Below are 23,599 nucleotides of genomic sequence, written 5' to 3' on the forward strand. Positions count from 1 at the left end.
ATGCTAATCTCAGATCTACTGCTTTTCCTATTGGTGACGAGATTTATTTTTGAATTCGGAAATATATTTTTATGATGTGTCGTATATATTAAATTATTTTCTTTCAATTTTAATTTATTTTAATTAGTGAAACGATTCCTATGTTAGTTGAAGAGCTTCAACGTGTACACGAAAATTAAAAAAAATTAAGACCTTCCCAAAGAATTCCTGCCTGTCGATAATGTTCACAGCCATATTGCACTGACTGACTTGAACGTTTATTAATTTTATAGCTAGCGAAATGCAGTTGCGAAACAAGTGCCGACGTTCTCTCAAAAATTTCAATCACGGACTTGAATGTGAGATCTTTTCAATTCCTGTCACGTCAAAACTTTTATTGTCTTAGAGGAGCCAAGCTAAGTTGCTGAGAGGTGCCTGATGCTTGTCAGGAATAAAAAAAAAAAAGATACATTGTTCGGTAGAGCTCAGTGTCGGGATTATGTACCTCTACAGAAGATATGGCAGAAAAATACCGTGGGGCAACTTATGCTAATATACGATAGTTTTCACGTGAAAATAATATTTGTGAAAATTGTTGTTTGGTATATCCGCCGCCAAAAAATACAGTAAGATTTTCGTAACTGCAGCAGTTACTACCTTTTTCTTACCGCTCCTACCTTTTCACTAAGATTTAACTACATCAAACGAGCAAAAGGTAGTAAACGTTAGTAGGTGCAGCCTTTACTTCCTTTTTTCTGACCGTTTCTACCTCTTTATGAGCCATTCGCCACCTCAAACGCGCGACAGGCAGCAACTGTAGCTAATGTGCGGCAGACATGCGCACGTTACTAAAAAGGAGCAAAAATATATTTATTATTACTCAAGGCTAAATTGTAATTCATTATAATTACTATTACACATTTATAAAAGTGATTAACCGCTACCCCAAAAAAGTAATCTGTTACCTTTGAGGTGTTACGTCCGACATTACGGTACTGAAGTAAGAAACAAAAAGAAGAGGGTTCAAATGTTCATATTTGCCGCCAGCCCCACTTATTGACTTTGAGTATTTTGAGTAACAGCGGGCTCTCCGAAGTGTCGTGTGCCATTTTGTCTCATGTCTTTGAGAAGATTTCGATTGTTGCAGCGAACACCCTTTCAACTGAGACACTGGATGGGAGTACGACATCCTTCCTCGTGAATGCTCCTGAAATTTAAGTGAGGGACGCTCGAGCAAAGTCAGCTTCCTGAAGATGCAAGAGGCTGCTTTGTCGTCGCAAATCCTCTGCACTTGGAACGCCTGCAAAGCCGATCCAACGCTCGTCATACCAAACGCAGCGCCTTTCAACAATTCCGCTTGCGCAGCATCTCAACCTTCCGTCAGTGCTCGCTTACTGCCGACAGTTTGCGATTCTGCGCGGGCGGTTGTTGCCGGGCTCTGCGTAGGCTGCGCCGAACTCTGGAATGGCTTCGCAAGCATTCGCAGGATAAAATATTCTCAACGACAAAGCAACGTATTGCACCATCAGCAAAGCTAAGGCTGCTCAAAATCGATAAGTTTTCATTTCATCAGAGAAAGTGTAGCCGGCCAGATGGAAGGCTAGTCGACTCTCGCGTAGCGATTGCTGCATCATTGCTCACCCTTCATTGGTGACATGTGCACTAACATTAGAAATATCTCTTGCAAGAGTGCATGCGGGTCAAATCGCCGAGTTTATATCGCGATAGAGTGCAGTGACAATGTGACAACCGTAATATTCCGGATCCGTACAACATGATCCGGGCAAAATGATCCCCATGAAAATGGTACCTGAAGAAATGGTCCCGGACAACATGGTCCCGGTCAGATTGGGCCCGATCAAAATGGTCCCAAGTAAGATCGGGGACTAACCGCTTGTACTTCGGGTCGATTTTTTCGATTGTTTGTACGCGTTGCAAACTGGCCTCGAAGGGAAAGAAAAAAAATATTTTGCTGTTAAGATCCAATACGAGAACCATTCTAAAGTTTACATATTCAATTTAAAACACATTGCCTGCTACTGGCTGAGATAATGAGAAAGTTGAGGAGTTCAGGGAAAGGCCTTTTCCTCACCAACGTTTCAAGCGGGGAACGCTTTTCTGCAGGGTGTTTTGGTGTGTCAAATGCCCTCTTGTTGTTGACGTTCGAGTGGAAGAGGAAGAGTGACTATGAAGGGTAATAAAAATAGTCGGAACAGGAGCAACAAAAATATCGTATAAATTGAAATTAGCAATTTTAAACAATATTAATCCAAATTATTAAAACTAAATAAATTGATTTGTAGTATTTACCACAGTCTTTGTTAATGTCTACGTCACAATCTCACTCCTTCTGAATACATCGCTATGCATGAACTCAGCTCAAGAGATGATATTATTGTTAAACCTGCTGACAAAAGAGGATCCATAGCTTTCATGAATAAGCAAGACTATCTAGATGAAGGATTTCGACAGCTAATGAACCAACCGTTTTATAAAGAACTTCAAAAAGATCCGACCAAAAAATTCATTAAACTAATAACTAAAAATGTGGACCTAATGCTTCATAATGGAGACATTTCGGAAGATATGCATAAAGCAGTGAAGCCGGCCTATCCAAAGGCTGGCCACTTTTATACATTAAATAAAATTCACAAACAAGGCAAATCAGGACGACCAATTGTGTCCGGAATAGACACGGTGACAGAGAGAATGTTTAGCTTTGTAAATTTCCTTATTATGAACCTTCCTCCTACGATGCCATCATACATAAAGGACACAAATCACTTTCTCCGAGAAATAACAGAACTTGTAATTCCTGCAGACGCAATCCTGGTCACCGTGGAATTTTGCGTCCCAATATACAAACATCCCTCACCAGGATGGCATTGAAGCAGTAATCAGGGCGTATAGCATTGACCCTGCAACAATTCGGGCCAGTAACGACGTCCTCGCAACACTTATCAGGTTAGGTTTAGAAAATAATAACTTTGAATTCGAAGGAAGACACTTCCTACAGACTCTGGGAACTGCACTGCGCACAAAGATGGCCCCTAACTATGCAAATCTTTTTAAGGCCGATTTAGAGTCACGCTTCCTGTCTAGTCGCTCTCTGCAACCTCTGTTTTATAAGCGCTACATCGATGATATCTTTATGGTATGGGCACACGGGTAGTCACCACTCATAGATTTTATTCCTGACTTCAACGGTCTCCATCCTAGTAATATGTTTTCGCATAGTTATTCTAAAATGAGCATTGATTTCCTGGACGTGAGAGTCAAGATCAGCGGGAATGCTCTTACAACAAAACTCTTCAGGAAGCCGACGGACCGTCAACAGTATCTGCACTTCAAGAGCTCACACTCTAAACATTGCAAAACAAGTATTCACTTTTCCCAAGCTCACAGATTCCAAAGAATATTCTCTACTTTCGATGAATTCGAACGCAACGCCAGCAATCTGAAACTCGTGCTATCCAAGCAGAATTATCAATTATCCATTGTCGACAAAAACCACTGAACGAGCACGTGCCATCGACCGAGAGCAAATCATCAATCAACAACAACCCAAAACGTCAAAAAACCAGCACGCAAACCTGGTGGTTACGTGTTCAGCACGCCTTCGAAATCTAAACCATATCCTCAGGAAACATTACAGTATTTTGCAGCAAAGCGATAAACTACGCACCCTTTTTCCGGTACCACCACGCGTGGTATATCGACGAGGTAGAAACCTTAAGGATATATTGGTGCACTCGAAGAATAGGTCTTCTGACGTTTCTGGTTGTAGACATTGCCGGACGGCCAGGTCTACCTGTATATATACAGGTAGACCTCGCCGTCCGCCAAGGTCTACAACCAGAAACGTCAGAAGACCTAAAAAACCTGTATATATATACAGGTTTTTTTATTTTATTCTTACAGATGTCCTTAAAAAAACAGGGAAAGCTACACTAAAGCGGTTCTTGCAGGTGGTATACGACCAGGCGGACATTATGCGGGTAGCCAATCTTTGGGACAAGTCTGCTAATTAATTAAAATTTATTAATTCATTCTTATTAATGCATATAGGCATATGGTTCCAATTAGAAATGTGCTGAGCGTTATCCAAAGCCTCTAAATCGGTAATTTTCAGGAAGATGTACAGCGTGTGAGAGGCGTTGTAGCGCACTCAAGTTACCACTCGAGGAGCAGGTACAAGCCTAGCGGTCGCGGTATGGCGCCCGCTCGATTTTTCCGTCTCTTATCTAGCCCGTGCCTTGTATCTGCTCCACGAGTGGTAACTTCAGCGCACTACTGCGCTTCACACGCGCTCGTAGTCTTTCTTAAAATGACAGATTTAGAGGTTTTGGATGACGCTCAACACGTTTCTAATTGGAACCACACGTCTAATTTCACAAATTAAAAAGTTATTTAACGAATTTGAATTAATTAGCCGACTTGTCCCAAAGAGTATCCCCCCATAATGTCCGCCTGGCCGTATAACCCACCTGCACAAACCAAATTGGTGTAGCTTTCACGGCTATCTTAAACAAACCTGTTAGAATAAAAAACACCACACACACACACACACATATATATATATATATATATATATATATATATATATATATATATATATATATACATATATATATATATATGTAGGGGATTTCAGCTCAAATCGTGCTGGCAAGACGGTCGAGTTTTTAATTGTGCTGAAACAAATATATGTTAAGGCGTCGTCTCTAAAAACTCAGTCGCCACAAACCGCAAGTTCCTCGGGTGGAACAGTCTTCTGTCCCTCCCGACCAACGGATGCTCGGCAGTGTGCCTCGCAGGTTTAGCTACCTTCATTTGCACCTCGCAGAGCAGGAGAAGTGGGACATTACAGTTGTTATTAAGAAAACTAAATGCTTTACTGAAAAGACGAAAAGTTCTGTCAAGCTCAACGAAAAAGTTTGTTCGCCTCAATTTCGCAATTTAAAAAAAGAAAAAAAAAGATGAACGAAGCTCCGGGGTTTTTGACAGTTCCATGTGTCAGGTGAACTCCTCTTGTCAGGAAAAAACTAGAAGTCATCAACCTTTCAGACGTCATAGACTCCGGGTTTCAAAACGTCCCTAAGATTAAATTAACTTTTATGTTTGTAGAGTGTGTGCTGGGGGTGGGGGGGGGGGGGGTGGGGAGGGAAGGGCGGGCAAATAATTTGTTTAGCCTCTGGAAGCTTTAAACCTTAAACATTCCATATTCGTTTTATTTTTATTTTAGAAATGCGGTTATTTATTTTTAGTGCGGATTTTATTTGCGCAAAATAAAACGCTACGTAATAGATATGCAAACCTCTACCCATTTGGTTTCTGTATAAAAGAGCGAGTCTTTAGGAAATCCAGACATTACCGAGCAACCAAAGATGAACGCAGTCCTTGCTGTCGTGTGCGTAGTTGCCGTCAACGTACTTATATCTACGGAGGCTGGTAGGAAACCCTCTTTTATGAGTATATTTAAATGACCGCGCAATACTATTACCTTTGAGTGCTGCGATTTATTTTTCACGTGGAGGTCCTATGACGAACACAGCTCCTGCCTCTGCGGCTTAATTGTTTCTCAGACATGCGCAGTTCTTTGGTCTCATGTCTCGTTCTTGCATACACTTTAATCGCACTTATTGAATTCCTTTATGATAAAATATGCAACCGTAAGTAAAAATGCCCAGTAAGCATAAAGTGCACCAGATCTGCTTAGGTGCAAACGAAGTCTTCGCGGGATCTTCTGCCAAATACATACTGGACATGTGGCAGTTTTCTAAAATAACAATATATTAACCGATACAGATATATTCAAAATCTAAAAAAACAACTCTTGCACGAAAATTCCACCAAGCTTATAATCAACAAGCAACATTTTATACTGTAATTATTTGTGATAATTGCAAGTCCACGTTGGTCCCTTCGAACAAATGCAAACCAAAACATTTGTGGTATGTGCTTGCTATATAACTTTAATTTTCTTATGAGAATCAACATCAAATATTGTTTAGGCACAGCCATTCTTCATATGTTTTGTTACGTGTTTGCATGTTCATAATGATCCTCTGCACTTGGTAAATGCTTCTTTTTATGTTCAACATTTAGAACACATCTTAAAATGCTTAATAAAGCAGAGTGCTGATGTTTACACTTTTATTTATGAAAATAATTTGTCAGAATCAAAGACAATATCTTTGACGTTAGCACATGTAGATTATTACAATATTAAAAAGCCCGGAATATAACTTAGCTTGTGATGAAGTGCCAAATAGGCATTTTATCAAATTAGGAGCATTCTGAGCATAGTCAAGGACACCCTTGCTAGCCGCCTTTAGCACACACTTTCGCGTCACCATTGCTGCTTTATAAGATTGATTTATTAAACGTTCATTGTATAAATATTGAAATAATATATCTCGAGATGAAATTTCATCACTAACCCAAGTTTATGTTCACTTAGTCATTACAAAAGAACTCTGATATATAGGGCAGACGTTTTAAGCAGGAGTTATCTATATGAGGAGATTGAGCGCTCACGAATGACTACCATACCTGTGGCAGTTCGTTAATACGCTGATTGTGGTATTAGTCAAGTGTGTATTTACTGTATCGTTTCATGGTAATTCAGTTCCTTTTGTGAACATTCGGAATAACTTAGGATGTTATTGCTTTTATGAAAGCCTAACGAAATTTTCCTATTCGTTCGACTGCAGAAATGTCATGCTTGTCATATGTATTACGTTTCAGATGGCACAGCCTATAATCGCCCCGCAGTTTGCACTCGACCCCCCCAAAAGCCCTCCAGAGTGATTAACTATGGCTATGAAGTATACTATTTTGACACAAACGAACAAATATGCAAATGTTTCTGGAGCCTAACCGGCAGTCAAGATTTAGGAGGAAATGCATTTCCTGGTCATAAGGCTTGTAAGAATCTATGCGGAGGTACAGTATGCGCATTACTGCAACACGTTATTTTATATACGCTCTGTGGCACTGTATTATTTAGAATCATCAAGTATCCTTTGCTTACGCTTTTGTTAACACCCTAATTTGTTTAATACTTTCTAGCTGATATAATGAAACATTTCCAAGAAGAAGACATACCAGTAGTTTTTACTCTCATTATGTAATTCTCCTGACAGCTTCCCTGAAGTCATGTATACAGGAGTGTTGTAAAAGAACGCTCGCAGAATAATCCTCCAAATAAACCGCTCTTTATATATGGAAAAGTAGCTCCGCTGCTTTTTAAACAAATATCCTCTGGACGCACCAAACCATTGGCATTGTGTGTATAGGTTCTAGATCCTTTATCTTTATGAAAGATATTCCGTATGCATATTCTTCGGTACTTAAATAGCATGAGTCTGGATTTCCTGAATATTCAAATCTTTCTCGTCATTCGACAAAATTTCAGTTTTTCTAAATTAAAAGTAGTTGACCGAGTCAAATTTGGCGGATTAGACGGCCGCCTGTAAACACTAAAGCCTTCCTCTAGGCTAGAAATTTTGACTTACTGGCAACGGTACTTGACCCGTAACGTAGGGATCGCTGAGGACTCTCAGCTACAACTCCCAATTTATTTTATTTTGCCACTCACAAGCCTGTGTTTCCGATGCGTTGTTACAGTGTGAACTTTACCAGAAAAGTTTTATACTTCCATTTTATAATCAAGAAAAGTAGATTTTCATTGTATTTACCAAATTCTGACGCCAGAACTTGTATATTTTATCTCGATTTGGAGAAAAATATTATTTGTGTTGGTTGAGATCAAAATTGACCACCGCGTTGTTGGGTATCGTATAATTGAAACAAGTTCTGCCGTTTTTACACCCAAAGATTAAACGGCGAGACGACTGGCTCCAGAAACACTTATGGTTTACAAACTTTGGTTAAAATACACAATAGTGAAGCTATTTAAGCTGCTAAAGGTATTCCCTAATGAGGTATAACTATGAAGGTGTTGAAGCTGGAATATATAGGGATCTTGTGTGAATCAAGTTTGTGACGCTGCAGATATACATCCCTACCCGCAATACGCACTAGAATAATGGAAGCCTAATAGCGCTTATAAATAAAGTTGCGGCTTTAAAATGTCAATTCTCGAACTCTCTTCTCTGCTTAGTAATGATAGATAGTTCTCAAGTGTACAGTTGTTCTGTGCATTGCTAAGAAGTGCACATAAGTTGAGGAAAGTAAAGTCACCAACCACGAGTAAGCGCTGGTTTCTGATAGATCATTGTTATTATTTTTTTCCCTTCGTCTTCTTTTCGATTTCTTTACAAAGAATTTGTACGAGACGGACAAACTTTCTGCATCTTTTAAGATTACCGAGGTTCATGTTTGTTATGATATATGTCTTACTTTCTATTTTATAGGTGCTTACTTCACGGTTTGCCCAAAACGTCGAGGAGGAAAATAACGAAAACATATTGTCGGCGTTCCCGCGAAAGCTGCACATTTTCTAAGTAATTAAATGAATACATTCATGCTGTGAACATATTTCATAAGGCGTTCGGCTGGTCTATATAAGCAAACATTTTCAACGTATTAATTGAATTTTTAGCTACCAGTCTGTCATGGATATTGTCTTAATTGCTCCCACCCAAGGCGCTGAGACAGTCTTGCGTTTGAGCTTCACTTCACAGCATAACAAACCAATAAAAAAGACCAGATATGTGAAGTGAAGGTGCCGACGCCCACCAGTGTTGCGGAGTTGTCACTCCGGAATCGGAATAATTCCAGAATCATTCCGCACTTTCGCGACCGATTAATGGAATGGCGGCAGGGCTTAGGAAACCGAATAGAAATAAAAATAGATCCATTTTCCTCGGAAAATGAAAGAAAATTGAGTTGGCTCGATTTTTATGCAAGCTGTGTTGATCTTTATTTAGAGCCAACGAAATAATGGCGGAATTGGTTAGGGCATGGTAAGTGGCTGTTGTAAAAGCATCGTTGCACTTGAGGTGCCTGATGGCTTGACTGTTCTTCTGGTGTATGCTCTGTCAAGGATGAAAATGGCGCGCCCTCCAAGAAGCAACCAAAACTGATCAGTTGTAGGACAATATGTTTTTCCTGGCGCAGAAAGACGCTACAAAGCGGCTGTTGTAATTATGCTCGATTAGCATATAACTGGTACTCTGGGATCGAATCAAACCTAACCGAAAACCGGAGCGAAGTCATTATTTTCAACTCATCCGGAACAACACTGTCAGTTTGTTTTAATCGTCTTATGATGTGGCTTTGCTCATTGATGACCACCGTAGAGATTTGTCTCTATATACGCGTAGGGACTTTTGGTGTTCTAGAGCACTTAGTGGAGACGTAGGGATGGCGTGTCTAAGTTCCATGGCGGTCTAGGGACTTTTCGTTAGTACGAGTGTGTGCGTTTTTGCCGTCGCGTTTACTACCGCTAAAGATTTTAAAAGTTCTGTGTCGTCGCACGGTACTGATTCTGCATTTGAGGGCTATCCGATAAGTTAAGCGACTGATGTTTATATATTCTACCATCACAAGATGCCTTCCCGTCTCCCAGACAAGTTCCCAACTAAAAATGACGCCGCCACATTTTTTGCACCAGAGTAAATTAGTGCCTTTTTTAGAGGATCTAATAGTGAATTCTGAACTACAGATAATTTTTTTAGAAAACTTTAAAGCCAAAAGAAAAATGTTACATTTCAACACATCCAACCCCCTAAATATGTTAGTTAATGTGTGTTTTTCACTTTAGGTCAAATTAGCTGAATATATAAAGCAATCGTTTACATTTATATATATTGAACATTAAAATGATTAACGTTTATTAAACTCGTGTTTATCGATAAGTTACGCCTACGATAATCATTACTTTGAATGTTTGTTGTAAATATGTACCGAAGGTCTATCTAGAATTGCCTGGGCTTTCACTGGCAATCAAGATAAAAAGTGTATAAAGTCCGTCACCCGAATGAAGAGATTCTGTTACACAAAATCAGATGACATACACATTTTACCTTAAAATAGCGCCTTCACAGATATTGGCATCACCACTGTTGCTGTAGACATTTTAATTATAAAACCTCAATATGTAAACAAGAGGTGAGAGACTCAACGGAAGCTCTCCAACATATCGTGAGAATAAAGTTGATCACCAACTCCACATTGATATTTTTAAGTGCAGACGTACTTTGACAAATACGGCAGCTAGTGTACCTGGAGTGTAAATTTGGAAATTGAGCTCTCAAATACTGCTGACCCTTCCAGGCAGTTGTTCGCAATGTTGAGTTCGTAATTGTAGCTATAGTCAAACTGAATGATGGGCGTATTTATTCTGATATGCACACATAAAAGGGGAAGTAGGCAAGAATTCAAGTTGAAAAAACAGCACAACATGGACGAGGACAAGAAGACGAAGAGAACACAAGACAAGCCCTGACTATCAACTGGTTTGTTAATACAACATAAGGACGAAAGATAATGTAATGAAAAACATGGACTTAAAAGTTCGCGCGCTTGCTGGGCGCCTGGTGGAATATGTCGCCTTGTTTTTTCATGTGGTCGTCGAACTTGTTAACTTCTCTCTTCCCTCAGGAGCTCTGGTGACCGAAAATCCAGAACGTTCACCTCGCTGAAGGTCAGAGTCACCGAAGGTTGGCTCACACACGAACTGTTGTTGTCCGTGATGTTGTACGCTTCAACCATCTGTCGACATGCTTGGTCGTGGTGTTAATATATTATAATATTGTCGTCTAAGCGTGGTTCGCATCCGCGATCACGGCAATGTACCGCTTGAAATAAGTAAGCGGTGCCTTTAAAAAAACTGTGGTGTTCACTCTGGCGGATGTTCAAGCACAGGCCAGTCTGCCCGATACCAGAGCGCCCACAGAAGGAGGGAATGCGGTAAAACACGCCATTTACACACGACATGAACTTTTTCCCATTCTTTACCTGGCTTATGTTATATTCTGACTTTTTTTTATTTCCGTCCCTGCGTACACGTAAAGCGCAAAATAATCTCCTCAGTTTGTTTTTTTGCTGAGAAAACAACATTCACCTCATATCTGGAAGGACCAAATATGAGTAACTGAAATTTTCTTGTTTTTTTCTATTCTAACTGGTTCTTCCAAGAGGAAATGGGAACTATAATCTTTAAGATATTTATTAAACTATCGCATGCTAATTAAATAAAAGAGTCTGGGTATCCTGAATCCCTATTCCTTTGAATCTGGAAAGTGCAGCTAACGGCTATTGTGCGAGCGCATGATTTTGTTAAAGCGGATTCCAAACAGGAAAATACTATGCCTCTTTTTACAAGTTTGGAATGTGCTGACTGGTAGTTAGGCAAACTCTTTGATATTCTAGGATGGTATACCCAGCAAATGTGCTCATTTTTTAATTCACAAAGGAGATCTAAAATCCGAATTTCAGTCTTTTTTGAGGTCACATAAGTGAACCTAAGGCCTTGCCCAAGCGCACAGAATACATTTAGCACGTAATCTAGGATTTTTTATTTTTTATTTTTTTTTCAAATCGGAGTCTTTAACACACACCAAAAAATCATCTGCATTTCTAAAGATCTTAATGGTGTGATTTCCCAATTTTTGTACAAGAGCTCTACCTGTCTTCCCGAGGAAAATAACTTTAAGTATAGGCGCAACTCCCCACCCTGTGAAAACACCTGACTTTTGAACGAACACTTTTTCCTCCCACCCTATAAAAGTACTAGACTTTAAATACACAGACAATAGTTGAACGAAATCTTCAACTGGGACTCCGCATTGCGTTCTGAACTAGTTTCATCGCTATACTCCAATGTGCACTCTTGAATGCGTACTATGACGTCACCTTGAGGCAAAGAGTAGTATAAGTCTTCTGCATCAATGCTGAATTCTTTGCACCCCTCTGGATTGCTGTCCCTGAGAAAGGTCGATAACTACCTTGGAGTTGAAGATACTTAAATGGTCAAAAATTAAACGGAAATTGAGGCTCATTGAGGTTACTTTGTATTTAAAATGCACTGTTGTACTGTGGCAGGAAAAAGTTTTCGTCCAAAACTCAGGTGTTTGTATAGGGTCAGATAAGCGCCCGTACCAAGCGATATTTTCCTCGGGAAGATAGGTTTAGCTCAAGTTATAAAACTGGAAAATCACACCATTAAGATCTTAAGGTATGTAGACAATCTTTCCGTATTTGTTGAAGACTCCAATTCGGAAAAAGCACTAGATTACGTACTAAGTGTATTCATGAGCTTGGTGAAGACTTTACGTTCACTTAAGAGACCCCAAAATAGAGTCAAATTTAGTTTTTAGATCTCCTTGTTGAATTTAACAAAAAAACACATTTGCTGGTTCTACTATCCTAGAACATCAAGGAGTTTGCTGAACTACCAGTTGGCGTATTCGAAACTCGTAAAAAAAGGCAAAGTATATTCCTGTGTGGAATCCGCTTTAACAAATTCATGTGTTCACACAATGGGCGTTAGCCTCACTTCCCAGATTCAAACGATTAGGGATCCAGGATAGTCAGACTATTATTTCACCCGCGTGCGATGGTCTAATAAAAATCGAAAAGTTTAGTTTCAATTTTATGTTGGAAGACCTATGAGTCAGAATGGAGGGAGCCTGGAAGCGGCGGAGGGTACCATCCCTCATCCACGTCGATGATGTGGTGCTCCTTGCAGTCTCGTCGGAGGACCTCCATGTGCTTTTGGACATCACGCGGAGCTCGCCACGCGGTTTAGACTTCGTTTCAACCAGAGCAAACTGCGGTCTTATTCGGAGGAAATCAAGATAGACAGAATCAAGAAGCAGAGAAACAACGGTAGCACCTGCAGTTAGGGGAGTTGATATGACAAAGCACGCTGAAATACTTGGGAGTGACCCTGGTTGCGCAGTCCGACTACCAGAAGGTCCATGAACGGAAGAAGAGACTAGGAGCAATAAGGGGGAAATGAGTCCTGGTGAAGAAGGCGACCTATACCATCAACATATTCGAGGTAGTGCGGGGACTGTGGAAAACGACCATCGATCCGGGACTCACGTACGCGAATGGCGTCTTTTTCCTCTCATCACAAACAAGAGAGTCCTTTGAGAGAAGACAGAGAGATGCGGGAATGATGGCCGTGGCAGTCCTGAGAATAGCATCCAACGAAGTCATCCAGGGGGACCTATAGGCTGGTCGTCCTTTGAAATCAGAGAGGTCAGCGCCAGGGCACTGTACGAGAGGAGAGTCCACAGACTTCTGGATAGGAATTTGGGCCACCACACCCTGCGCTACATGATTTACCAGGAAAGAGGCACCAAATGAATGCACCACCTCCGGAGGCTGCAAGACCGATATGGATTCAAACCGATCTAGCTGGATTCAGCGGGCGTTAACCGGGTGGGCCGACCGTCAATCAGGGAGGGCATCCGAGCAGTAGAGTGTTAGGCCTGTTGTGTTGGACCTGGCAGAAACCGATACCGTTGAGAACTTGACCACCGACGAATGGTGTCTTATAACGGTCTTGGTGTCACCGCTGAAACCAATTAGTAGCAGCTAAAGCCTGCACTGGCTGAGCGCGTGCTTTAGCGGCTACTAGAGGTGCTACTACCGCTGATACTGCTACTAGCGGTGATAGCTTTCAGCGAATTAAAGACCCATTCACACTCTTGCAACCGAGTACGACACGAGAGAGATGAGACCTGTCGAAGCGCCTTAAACACTCTTAGGACGAGGGAACACACCGCCCTTCTGGCGCCATCTATGCGTTGACCCTGGAACAGCATTTCAGAAGAGCGAAGTTGTTGTTGGATTTCCGAGGTTAAATGTGCGTAACACCTATAAGGAAGGCTCGTTTATAAAGTTGGTAAAAGCTTTTCGAGTAGAGGGAGAAAAGAAAATGCGCGAGAGAAAAAGAAAATATGCCGGACCGCCAAGTTTACACTGCTACCCAATAGATGGCGCCAGTGTGTACTTTCATTGTAAGAGGTTTCAACGCACCTAGTTCTAAGGGGTCGCAAGAGTGTGCACGGGCCTTTAGAGGCGCAATGACGAAGCTTAGGGAGCGCCGAGCGAGGGGCCTATACTTATTGGAGTAGGTGACCACACGCTCGCCCCTAGGCCTACTTCTAGGCGGCGCAGCATGTGGCCCGAGCCACGCGCTCCTCTGCTCGGATTTCATTGTTCCCCTATCGTACATATTTGTGATCCAAAACTCCAGAATTTGTCCGTCTCGTAAAGCACGTGTGTCAGTAATTGCCCGCAATGACATTAATTGTCTCGTCTTCAACTCAAATAATTACAACGAAAACTTCATCCTTCAAAACAGAGTATAAAGCAGAAAAAAAAACTAAACAGTTGTTGGTCTGCGCCTCCACAGGGACGTCACGTTATTTTCTCTTTAACATATCCTACCATAGTTTGCATGTTTACGTGTGTAGTGCAACTTTGAAGCGAAGTATACTTCATAGTGTCAAACAAACTAGCCTAAATCCCAGACCTGGAGACCACAGTCAAGAAAACAAAATGGCAGCTTACCTTTTACTCGAAAAGCTTATGTTCCACTCGAAAGAAACCAAACAACAATTGTGTTCTATATGCGTTAAATAATCAGAACCTTGGCATTACACTTTCTGCAGACCTCAAGCAGAACGTTCCTGTCCACGGATTAACCCATGTTGACGAATATTGCCTCCAAGTAACAAACCACGAAATAGTTCTTTCTTTTATAGTTTCGGTTTTATCAAGTTTTTTTATATATATAAGAGTGTGGCAACAGTCTAGCAGATAGAAGGTACCGCGCCATCGAGTGAAAACATATGAAAATATTTGACGTAAAAAAAAATAGTTTTGCGCACAAATACGCGGTAACCGAAAACGTAGGGACGGCGAAAAATATAGATGTTCTTTTCTCTTACCGCTGATATTTTACGAGAGGTGACCGTTTTACTTGACGCTATCGTATGTGCAGATATTATTCGCATCTTATAGAGATGCATAAAGATTACTCAAGAAAGCAACTTTCGGAATTTTCTCCGGTGTTGCCCAAAGGCAACAAAGCTATAACTTAGAAATTTACTTTACGATTCTTCTGCTAAATTTCAGCTTTGTTCTTTTATATGATTTTGTTTGACAATTATATATTTATACTATAAATCTTTCAAGCAATTGTTCTAGATCTCATCAATTAAGTATTAATACGCAAATCCCCTATTTATAATTTCATCAACATACGTAAATTGGGACACTGACTGCCAGTCAGCAGCCTTGGTGGAACGTGCCCTGATGGTCCATCAGATGACGTCTGACTACCAGTGCCAAGGGAATTTTATCAACAAGGGCACCATTTATATACGAGTAAAGCTATACGCACTCACAAATATCGCCAAATGCCCCGAGAAAACAAAATGTTCGAGAAAAAAAAGAAGAAAAAAATACAGGGCAACCGCGGATCCAACCCGCGTCCGCTTGCGTACAAAGCGGGCACCTTAACCCCTATGCTACGCCATCTCTTAGAAACTCGATTTGACCATTTGTTTTATACGAGTTTAGCGAAGTGCGTATAGCCATTTCTGTCCATGTGCACTCCGGACTCCGTATAGGTTTACTCTTTACATAAAGCGCGAATTCCGAGGTGGCAATCTTGAATGGCTATGAAACGGTTCACAAGCCGAGGTGGCCATCTTACATGGCTGTGAAACGGTTCACAAATCCTTAAAATGAGTGTAATTCATGACATCAAAAATCAGGAAAAGTGTGTACCCGTCCTTTTTTTTCCCCTTTTGAAATTTGCGTTTTTCGGGCAGATGGGACATTCGTTTAAAAACTGGACGACATGCACCGTAAGCATGTTTCAAAAAACACCCTCGATGTCTGAACCTTTCGGGACGACAGTATACACTTTAATTTACAAACCTATGCGACTCCGTTGAAGCTAGAGAGCAAGCATGCATGCTACGACAGACAGCCCTGACTTCCACAGACGAACGCGAGTAGCAGACATATCTGAACTACGCTCGCGGATACTTTTTGTCTGCACTCTTCATGAAACAATAATAATGAGGTGCGACACAGCGGTAAGGCTAATAGCCCATTCGAAATAGAAAGGTATACAATTTTTAGCCCAAACCTGTCGGACCGAGTCACGAGCATTTTAGTATTGCAGCGCGAGATTCCCAGGATGAGCGCACCGCTCTAAAGAATGCTTCGGCAGCAAATGCAGTTAAGCCTTCAGCATGTTACGCAAAAGCACTCGTACATCACTCGCCGTACATCAGTTCTACTCACCTGCTATGTAGAATACTTTCGCGTCGTAGACCGATCCTTTTGTTCGCGCGTCTCCGGCCAGTAGACCTGGTACACCTTGTCGTCTTCAACTACACCGCTAAAGTCCCTTACATCGTCGGAACTCACAACAGGCTGGGCCTTGTCGAGCGGAAATTCCACTAAAACATAAGACATTGTAGAGCCCGGGCTGGATCGACAGGTTGGAGCAAGCGGGCAAACAAAACAAGTCAGAGCGACCGTTCATGGAAGCTCGGCGAAGCCTCTATGGGCGAAGCGAAAATGGCGTGTTCGGCGTTTCGGCGGGCTTCTGATCAAGGTTGTCGGTCGGTTGCACGTCATATCTCTAACATCAGCGGTTTTATGGGCTCACGTCCCGAAATTATTTCCTCAAGCATAGATTATTTTTCGTATTCATAGATTTGACGAAATAGTGGTATCCGAACGAACTTTGCGTCCTTTGACCGTACGTCTGTCTGCACGTCAAAGCTTTTTGACATACAGTCAGAGACAATCGATGTGCAATCAGAATCGCCACCAAGACATCTTGATGGCATTTCGCGGCGGCCAACTGCCACCAGGAAACCATCAGAGAGCCGACAAGCGGAGTCTGACTGGAGTTTGACAGTCGGTCAGAGTAACTTGTTGGCCAATCAGACATGCTTGACGTACCGTCAGGCACAGTCAGCGGTCCGCTAGAAAACACTGCCTGCCAAACAGGCTTACATTGATAAATTCTTTCATTCGGGTCCCAAGCCAATTTTGGTTCTTAAAACTTATTTAGAAACACCGCACCAGGCCAGCTACACACTAAACATTGTAACACCCATAATCGTGCAAAAAGGGTGTAAGAAGGGTGTGCTGACGTTTTACACTTTTTACACGCCCTCTTTACGCCCCACTTGCAGCGATGGTGTCTGGAATCGTGTAAAAAGGGTGTATGGGTGAATTTTACGCCCTTCATCCACACAGTGTGAAAGGGACGTAATGGTGATGCTGTCAAATACACCCATGATTTCATAGCCGTTCATATTTATTGCTTTGGTGAAACTGTTGTTCATGTACGGCGGTACAAACCTCGAGTATAATTAATCGCCACACGGAGTCGCGTATGATTAGGAAGTGCTAGAGAATAGTTTTTGCAACCCCTATTGAACTGTTCGTTCGACACGAGCCTAAAATTACGTTTCGCGCGTGCAGCAGTTTTGTCGGTTCAACCTTGATTATAAAAAAAAAAAAAATTCACTTGCGCTCGCAGATAAAAAAAAATGAACGAAGACGTGTAAATATACAACCTAGGCAGCACACAGTATTGCGCTGTTATGTAATTAAATCGGAAAGATTGTGCCGATATTATTTTGGTCTAGCCAATATCTGTCAAAAATAAGACGGGTCGCGCCGACGCTATCCTGATATACCGTACGTGGCGCCGTTTTTGGTTGACTGTCAAGAGTGTCCTGCGTGAATCGGCTATGCCGGCGAGGTATTTCTATTTCTTGACTGTCTAAAATCCGATGTTAAAAGACAATACAAAGCAAGATTAAGTTAAATAGAATCTGCTTACTTTTAACCTGAGAAAGACCTTTTGAGCTAAAGACTTGAAAAAACTGTGGCGCCCTCATTTCGGATATTACAAAATCACCTGATTGGGTTTCGCACTACTTATAGCACCTTCACTGAGACTTTATTTTGGACTGTAGCTCTGAAGAAACAATGTCGCAAGACAATCGAAAGTGCCGGATTAACGATACCCCCAGGGCAGTCTTGTACACGTTACTCGAAAAAAGTAATCGATTACAATTACTATTACTCTTGGTTTAAAAGTATTCAATTAGATTACTAGATTACTTTCTAGAAAAAGTAATTGGGCATTACTTGAAGAAGTAATCGTTACTTTTCCGATTACTTTTTCGTTACTTTTCCGAGTGCTCACGAAGCTTCGCACCGTGAGCACTCGGAACAATGAGAAACGGAATAAAAATCAGCTACTTTGAGGCACATCATATGAAGAGAAAGACACGTGTATATTAGGGGACGTTTATTTCATTTTAGATGCAACAGACACTTCTTATGTCTTATTTAATTTAAGCAGAAGCTGGCGCTCGAAGTTGCAGTCGCTCATTTTCCCGCGTTTTCGGGTCAGGATGTCCGCTGCTACGCTAAACACCCTCTCCACAGGCGCGCTAGATGGCAGGGCAGTGTTAAACCTAATGAACACTTTTTGTAGGCGGGGGTACTCCTTCAGCATTTCCGTCGAACTGTCCGGAGAGCTGAGGTAGCGTGAGACTTCCCCACTGTCCCGGGTCGATCTTGGCGCCGAAAAAGCGAAGAAATCGTCAACAGGGGAACCTGCGCAGTCAGCGGGAGGTTCCTGTCCGCCGGTGGGCGATCCTCCGTAGCATGGGCGGTTCAGCTCGTCCGTTAGCAGCTGAGCTAGCTCCTGCCGCTTGGCTTCACCAAGCACCCAGCCGACTTTAAACCGGGGGAGCGCAATGGCTCCTAGCAACAGCTCCCGGTCGTTGATCAGGGGACCAAACCTGCAAATAGAAAGTATCGCATCTGATAGGTTAACACAGTTCCGTCCCGCAAAAAGTGGAAGCAGATTATGCTTCTTCGGAAACTTACCGGTTCTGGATTCCATCAAGCAGAGCATTCACAAGCGGCGCGGAGAAAGCTAGGCCCGCCTGGAGAAGATGGCTGAGCCGCTGCCGGAGTACCGTGATCGTTGGCAGCAGGTACCCCATGAACATGAGTTCCCCTCTTTGAACCACGTCAATCGCACAGGCGAGGGGCTTCATGACCTGCAAATGCAATAGAGGGGAAGGTTAACAGTACGGATGTTTTGTTTACGGTATTGATACGCAGATCCCTCGTCATAAATTCATCCTCCTTTTGTGAAACGTAGAAATAACAGATATGACACTCTCACCTTACAGTACTCTTCTATGAAGAGTAGGTCACGTGGACGCTGGAAGGGAGGAACTTGTAAGGTCCTGCATAACCCGTTGAAGTTTCTGCCCTCAGCATCCAACTTGTGCACGCACTCTAGCGCATCGTAGAGAGAGTTCCACCGCGTTGCCACGGGCCTTATTAATGCCTTCCCACAGAAGCGTCGGATGGTCTCGGCAGCAACCGCCGACTGTCCCTGCTTATTCCACAAGGCGCGGCATGTCCGCAAAACGGAGGGAAAAGGTCTCGAGAAGATTTCGTGACGCTCCGCTGCTCCGGTGTCGGTCGTAGCCACCGAATTTAGGGTGTGCGCAGTACATCTATGGTGAGGGGGGAGTCGGGCCTCTCCTTGGTCCACGTTTTCAAGCAGGGGTGCTACCTCCACGAACTCCAGGCCTTCATCGTCCTGCTCCGAAGGATCTAGGTCGTCAGGCTGAACAGGCTCGCCAAACACCCTGTGTTATAAATGAAGAAAATAATAGTTACCCAAAAGAACAATTTGCGTTTACTTTTTGAACGTTTGAACCACGACAACAAGCGGATACACTTTGCTGGTGGAATTTGAACGCTATTTTGGATTCACAAAGTGGGTCTGCTTGTTGTCATGATCAGGTATATGCGTGGAATTGTTCTGATGTGCTAAGCAAGCGCTTTTGCAATTCTATCAGTAATTTTGGTCAATAAATAACAGGCCGCTATTACTGTATGCGGCAAATATTACCTGAAGGCTTTTACAAAATTGGATCCATTGTCGGTCACGACCTTGGTGACTTTTCCTTGAAGGCCGTACTCCTTGAAAACCTCCAGAAGAAGGTCTGCAATCTTGTCGTGCGTGACGCTGCCCGTCATTCTTTGGCAGATCAGTACTGCAGAGTTCCTCTTCAGGGAAGCCGGCTCGAGCCAAGAAACTGTCGCTGCCAGATAGCACCCGCGAAAAAAAAAAAATATATTTTGTATAAACTGTACTGCGAAAACAAGAACCCGCCAGCTTAATCGCCAGTAGACAATACTGGTATTGTCTGAACATTAAGGTCATATTATGTCTCTTAAACTAGTTACGTATTTTAGCAGTATCAGCGCTTTTATATCACCGAATTTAATAATAATAATAAAAAAAAAAAGTTTCCGCGACAACTCACCTTCTTGGTTTTTTTTTTTTTTTTAAGTGAACATAATTGAATTGAACTGAATTTATTTCAGCCGCACTGTGCCGAGGACGCCGGACAAAAAGCTTAAATGAGGAGACTTTTATAGTTAAATACAGAGACCAGCAAATACAAACCCACGCATATAGCTTTGAAACGAACATTCTGGATATGCGACAAGAACGTACAAGGAATACACGATGTTATCTTAAAGAGGCTTACCGTCAGAACGATGTCCAGCAGTCGGCGGTCACAGTGACGCAAGGAACCTCGTCGAAAGCTTTCCGCAGGCTTGTCTTCATCTCTTCGTATCTCTCGTCGATTCTCGCCATCAGCATTCTCCGTGTTGGTACCGTGTTTTCAGGGGCCAAGGTATCCACAAGTTTAACGAAACTGGGAGCCTCGACGGCAGAGAAAGGTTGCAGGGAATCTACAACAAAATTCACAATCAGGCTGTCCAGCTGCTTTTGAGGCACCCGCCCGCTTGCAAAGTTGAGGGTAAGTTGTTTCGGCGTGGACGTCGAAGCAGCTTCAGACAGCTTCCGTTTCCGCGAAGAGTTTCCAAAGTCAGCCAGATTCCCGGGGTGTTGACTCTAAAAGAACGATTGTGGTTAATACATAAATAAAAAAAATAAAAAAACACACATACTGCGGACATGCACGGCTAATAAAACATACCTTTACGTGCTTCCGCAGGTTCGAGTTCGTCACCATAGAACAAGACAGGAGCTTTTCTTTAGGCTTACAAAGTAAACACTGAAATGTGAGGTTGCCATCACCTCGCTTTTCCTTCAGCACAAACAAGCTTGCCAGCTGCGGCCACGGAGACACGGCGTCACCGACCTCCCTAGCATGAGCCATCTCTGTATAAAACACGACTGAAACATCGTGTTTTATAGCCGTAAAATTTCTAAGTTCCGAGCTATTCACCCGGGAACGCCTTCATCCCTCCTTGGTTGTAACAGAAGCGCCGGACTACTCATAATCTCGATCCACCCTTTCCGGATTCCCGTATTCAGGCTTTCTGGGTGTAATAATGCATGGGCGTGGTAGAGCGAGCTCGAATATTTCTTGAAGTGCGTGCTAAGGACGCTAGATCGTGTTAGTTCCACTGAGCTACGGTGACCTATATCCAGCTCCGGAGATATCGCTTCTGCGCTCTTTGTGGCTTATTGCTCTAAGTTAGTACAAAGAAGCAGCTTCTCCCTTTTTCTTCCGTGTGGCGCCTTTTCTTTCCTGGAGTTTCCCACTAAGATAATGATCCGGCAGCAGCTGTCACTTCTGCCAAAGGATATGAATTCTTAGAGCTCACATTTATAGTCACACCTTAGCATTTACATTACATGGCTTTGGTTATCTTGGAGGCAGAAGAGTGTAGAGGTGCTTTGACCAGGATTTAGAGTTCTTTTTTTAATATATAAGAGGGGTGGACTGTATGAAGAGTTAATGGAGACAAACATTCTACATTAACCATCGAACTTCGCACTGAAAGGCTTTTGTCGAGAATCCGAACCTGACAGACCGAGTCGAAATCCAAGTTCCAACAAACCACTCTGCGAACTGTCCAGACAAAGAGCATGACCTCCTTTCGTAGAGCTCGACAACAATGCCTTTATTCTCTCGGATTCCAAAAGCTTAGAAGCTGATAAAGTGGAGATGTCTCGTGTCTCGCGGCTAGGTTGGCCGAGGGGGGGGGGGGGGGGGGGTTAGGAAAAAAGTAATGATTACAAGTAATTCCATTACTTTCAAAAGTAATCAAATTACTCTTGTGATTACTACAAAACAAAAGTAATCAAATGAATACAAAATTACTTAAAAAAGTAATCAATTACAAGTAATTTGATTACTTGTAATGAGTACCGTAGAAGTCTGCCCCAGGGACGCGACTCTTACCTCTGCGTAATGACCCCAAAATATTTAGCTTCCTGACGCTTTTTTTTCCGGTTTTTCTTTGGTACACGTGAAACCGCGTCTTCGACGGGGTTTAAAAGTGTTTTTCGTATTTATCTTGTGATCTCGCCGTCCGCACCAAAGCATGCGCGTCTACATGAGTGGCAATTTGAGACGCTCAAGGTTGTACTACGCAAAGCAAGTCCCGACGAGTCCGAATTCGCGACCTTCCCTGAACACCTTTTCCGCGTAGTGGTCGCCATCTTGCGTGTTGCAGCGACAGCCGCGCCGTCTGGCGTACGGTTGTTGCGCGCCCATTTTGGTATGCGGAGAGCAGCGTTGTTCCTAGCTCCCGCGTTCTCCCCATTGACCCCGTGCATCGTATCTTCATTGTTTTCCCTTTAGTGAGTTCTTAATTTGTTTGTTATTGAAAGTGTGAATCATTCTTGTGTTCTGGTGTGTTTATTCGCCTTGATGGCGCCCGTTGTTGCGTCAACAGCGCCGAGAGGTTCGTCGCCAGCGTCGCCGGTAATCGAAATCGGAGGTATGTTCACTTTTCCTGAGCACGTTTACCAGTGTTTTACTCTTCGCGTGTTGTTGTTTGTGAAGAATGACAGTCTTCTGCGAATGACTGACGGAGGGTTTCTATGCGCGAGCGAGGGTGACCCTGGGCATAGAAGTATCGCCGTTTAATCGTAGAAATACAAGTTGGCGACGCGGGCCGAACGTTTTTTGTTATGGTGCACCGTCGAGGGGTACGCCAGTTACCGGGACATCTGTACTTCGTATGACGCCCAGATGCGTCGGAACTATTCAGGAGATGGGGGTGAAAAGGGGGGGGGGGGGACGACGATTTTTCGCTCCTTTTTTCGTATTGTTTCGCTTAACGTATTTTAACGGGCGTCGCTACCGAGCAACACACACAATTATAGTGCACATCCTCGTAGGAATGAACGGAATGAAAAACAAAACTTGAGCAGCCAATAACAATCATTACACCCAGGGTCTTATATTTTCACCACAAGCTGCAAAATTCGATCTACATTTGACTTGTCGAGGCCTATTACGGCACTTGTAGATGTCTGTTTCTATTCTGCCTATTTGCTTTTTTATGTGCTGATATTGGTGGAACTCTAATGTCACTAACTACCATTTCCCTAATTTTGTGTGGAATCTTATTTTCAGAGAACCGCCTTTACCCCCATCCAACCTGCATAACTACATGGGAGGACAACCTAAAGAAATGGCCAGAAATTCGTGCCCCACAAATAATTTACTATCTTCTCAAGACCAAGGCCTGCGACTTGGAGGAGGTCAAGGCGTACAAGAGCCTCGACTCGTACAACTACGTGCAAAGCGGCTGGGTCGGAGCATTGCTGGTGCATGAGATT

General features: G+C 42.7%; 1 protein-coding gene and 1 pseudogene across 1 annotated transcript; one reads left to right on the forward strand and one right to left on the reverse strand.

Moving 5' to 3' along the window:
* Window positions 1-5,366: 5,366 nt before the first annotated feature.
* LOC120839535 lies at window positions 5,367-8,404 on the forward strand. The gene is made up of 3 exons (XM_040209836.1): window positions 5,367-5,430; window positions 6,730-6,927; window positions 8,361-8,404. Exons 1-3 carry the CDS (start codon window positions 5,367-5,369, stop codon window positions 8,402-8,404), a joined length of 306 nt encoding a protein of 101 aa, XP_040065770.1.
* Window positions 8,405-19,244: 10,840 nt separating this feature from the next.
* On the reverse strand, window positions 19,245-21,179 carry LOC121834796 (annotated as a pseudogene).
* Window positions 21,180-23,599: the final 2,420 nt, after the last annotated feature.

The sequence above is a fragment of the Ixodes scapularis genome, unplaced genomic scaffold (genome assembly GCF_016920785.2).
Source record: "Ixodes scapularis isolate PalLabHiFi unplaced genomic scaffold, ASM1692078v2 PGA_scaffold10__122_contigs__length_95168666, whole genome shotgun sequence".
NCBI classification, from domain to species: domain Eukaryota; kingdom Metazoa; phylum Arthropoda; class Arachnida; order Ixodida; family Ixodidae; genus Ixodes; species Ixodes scapularis.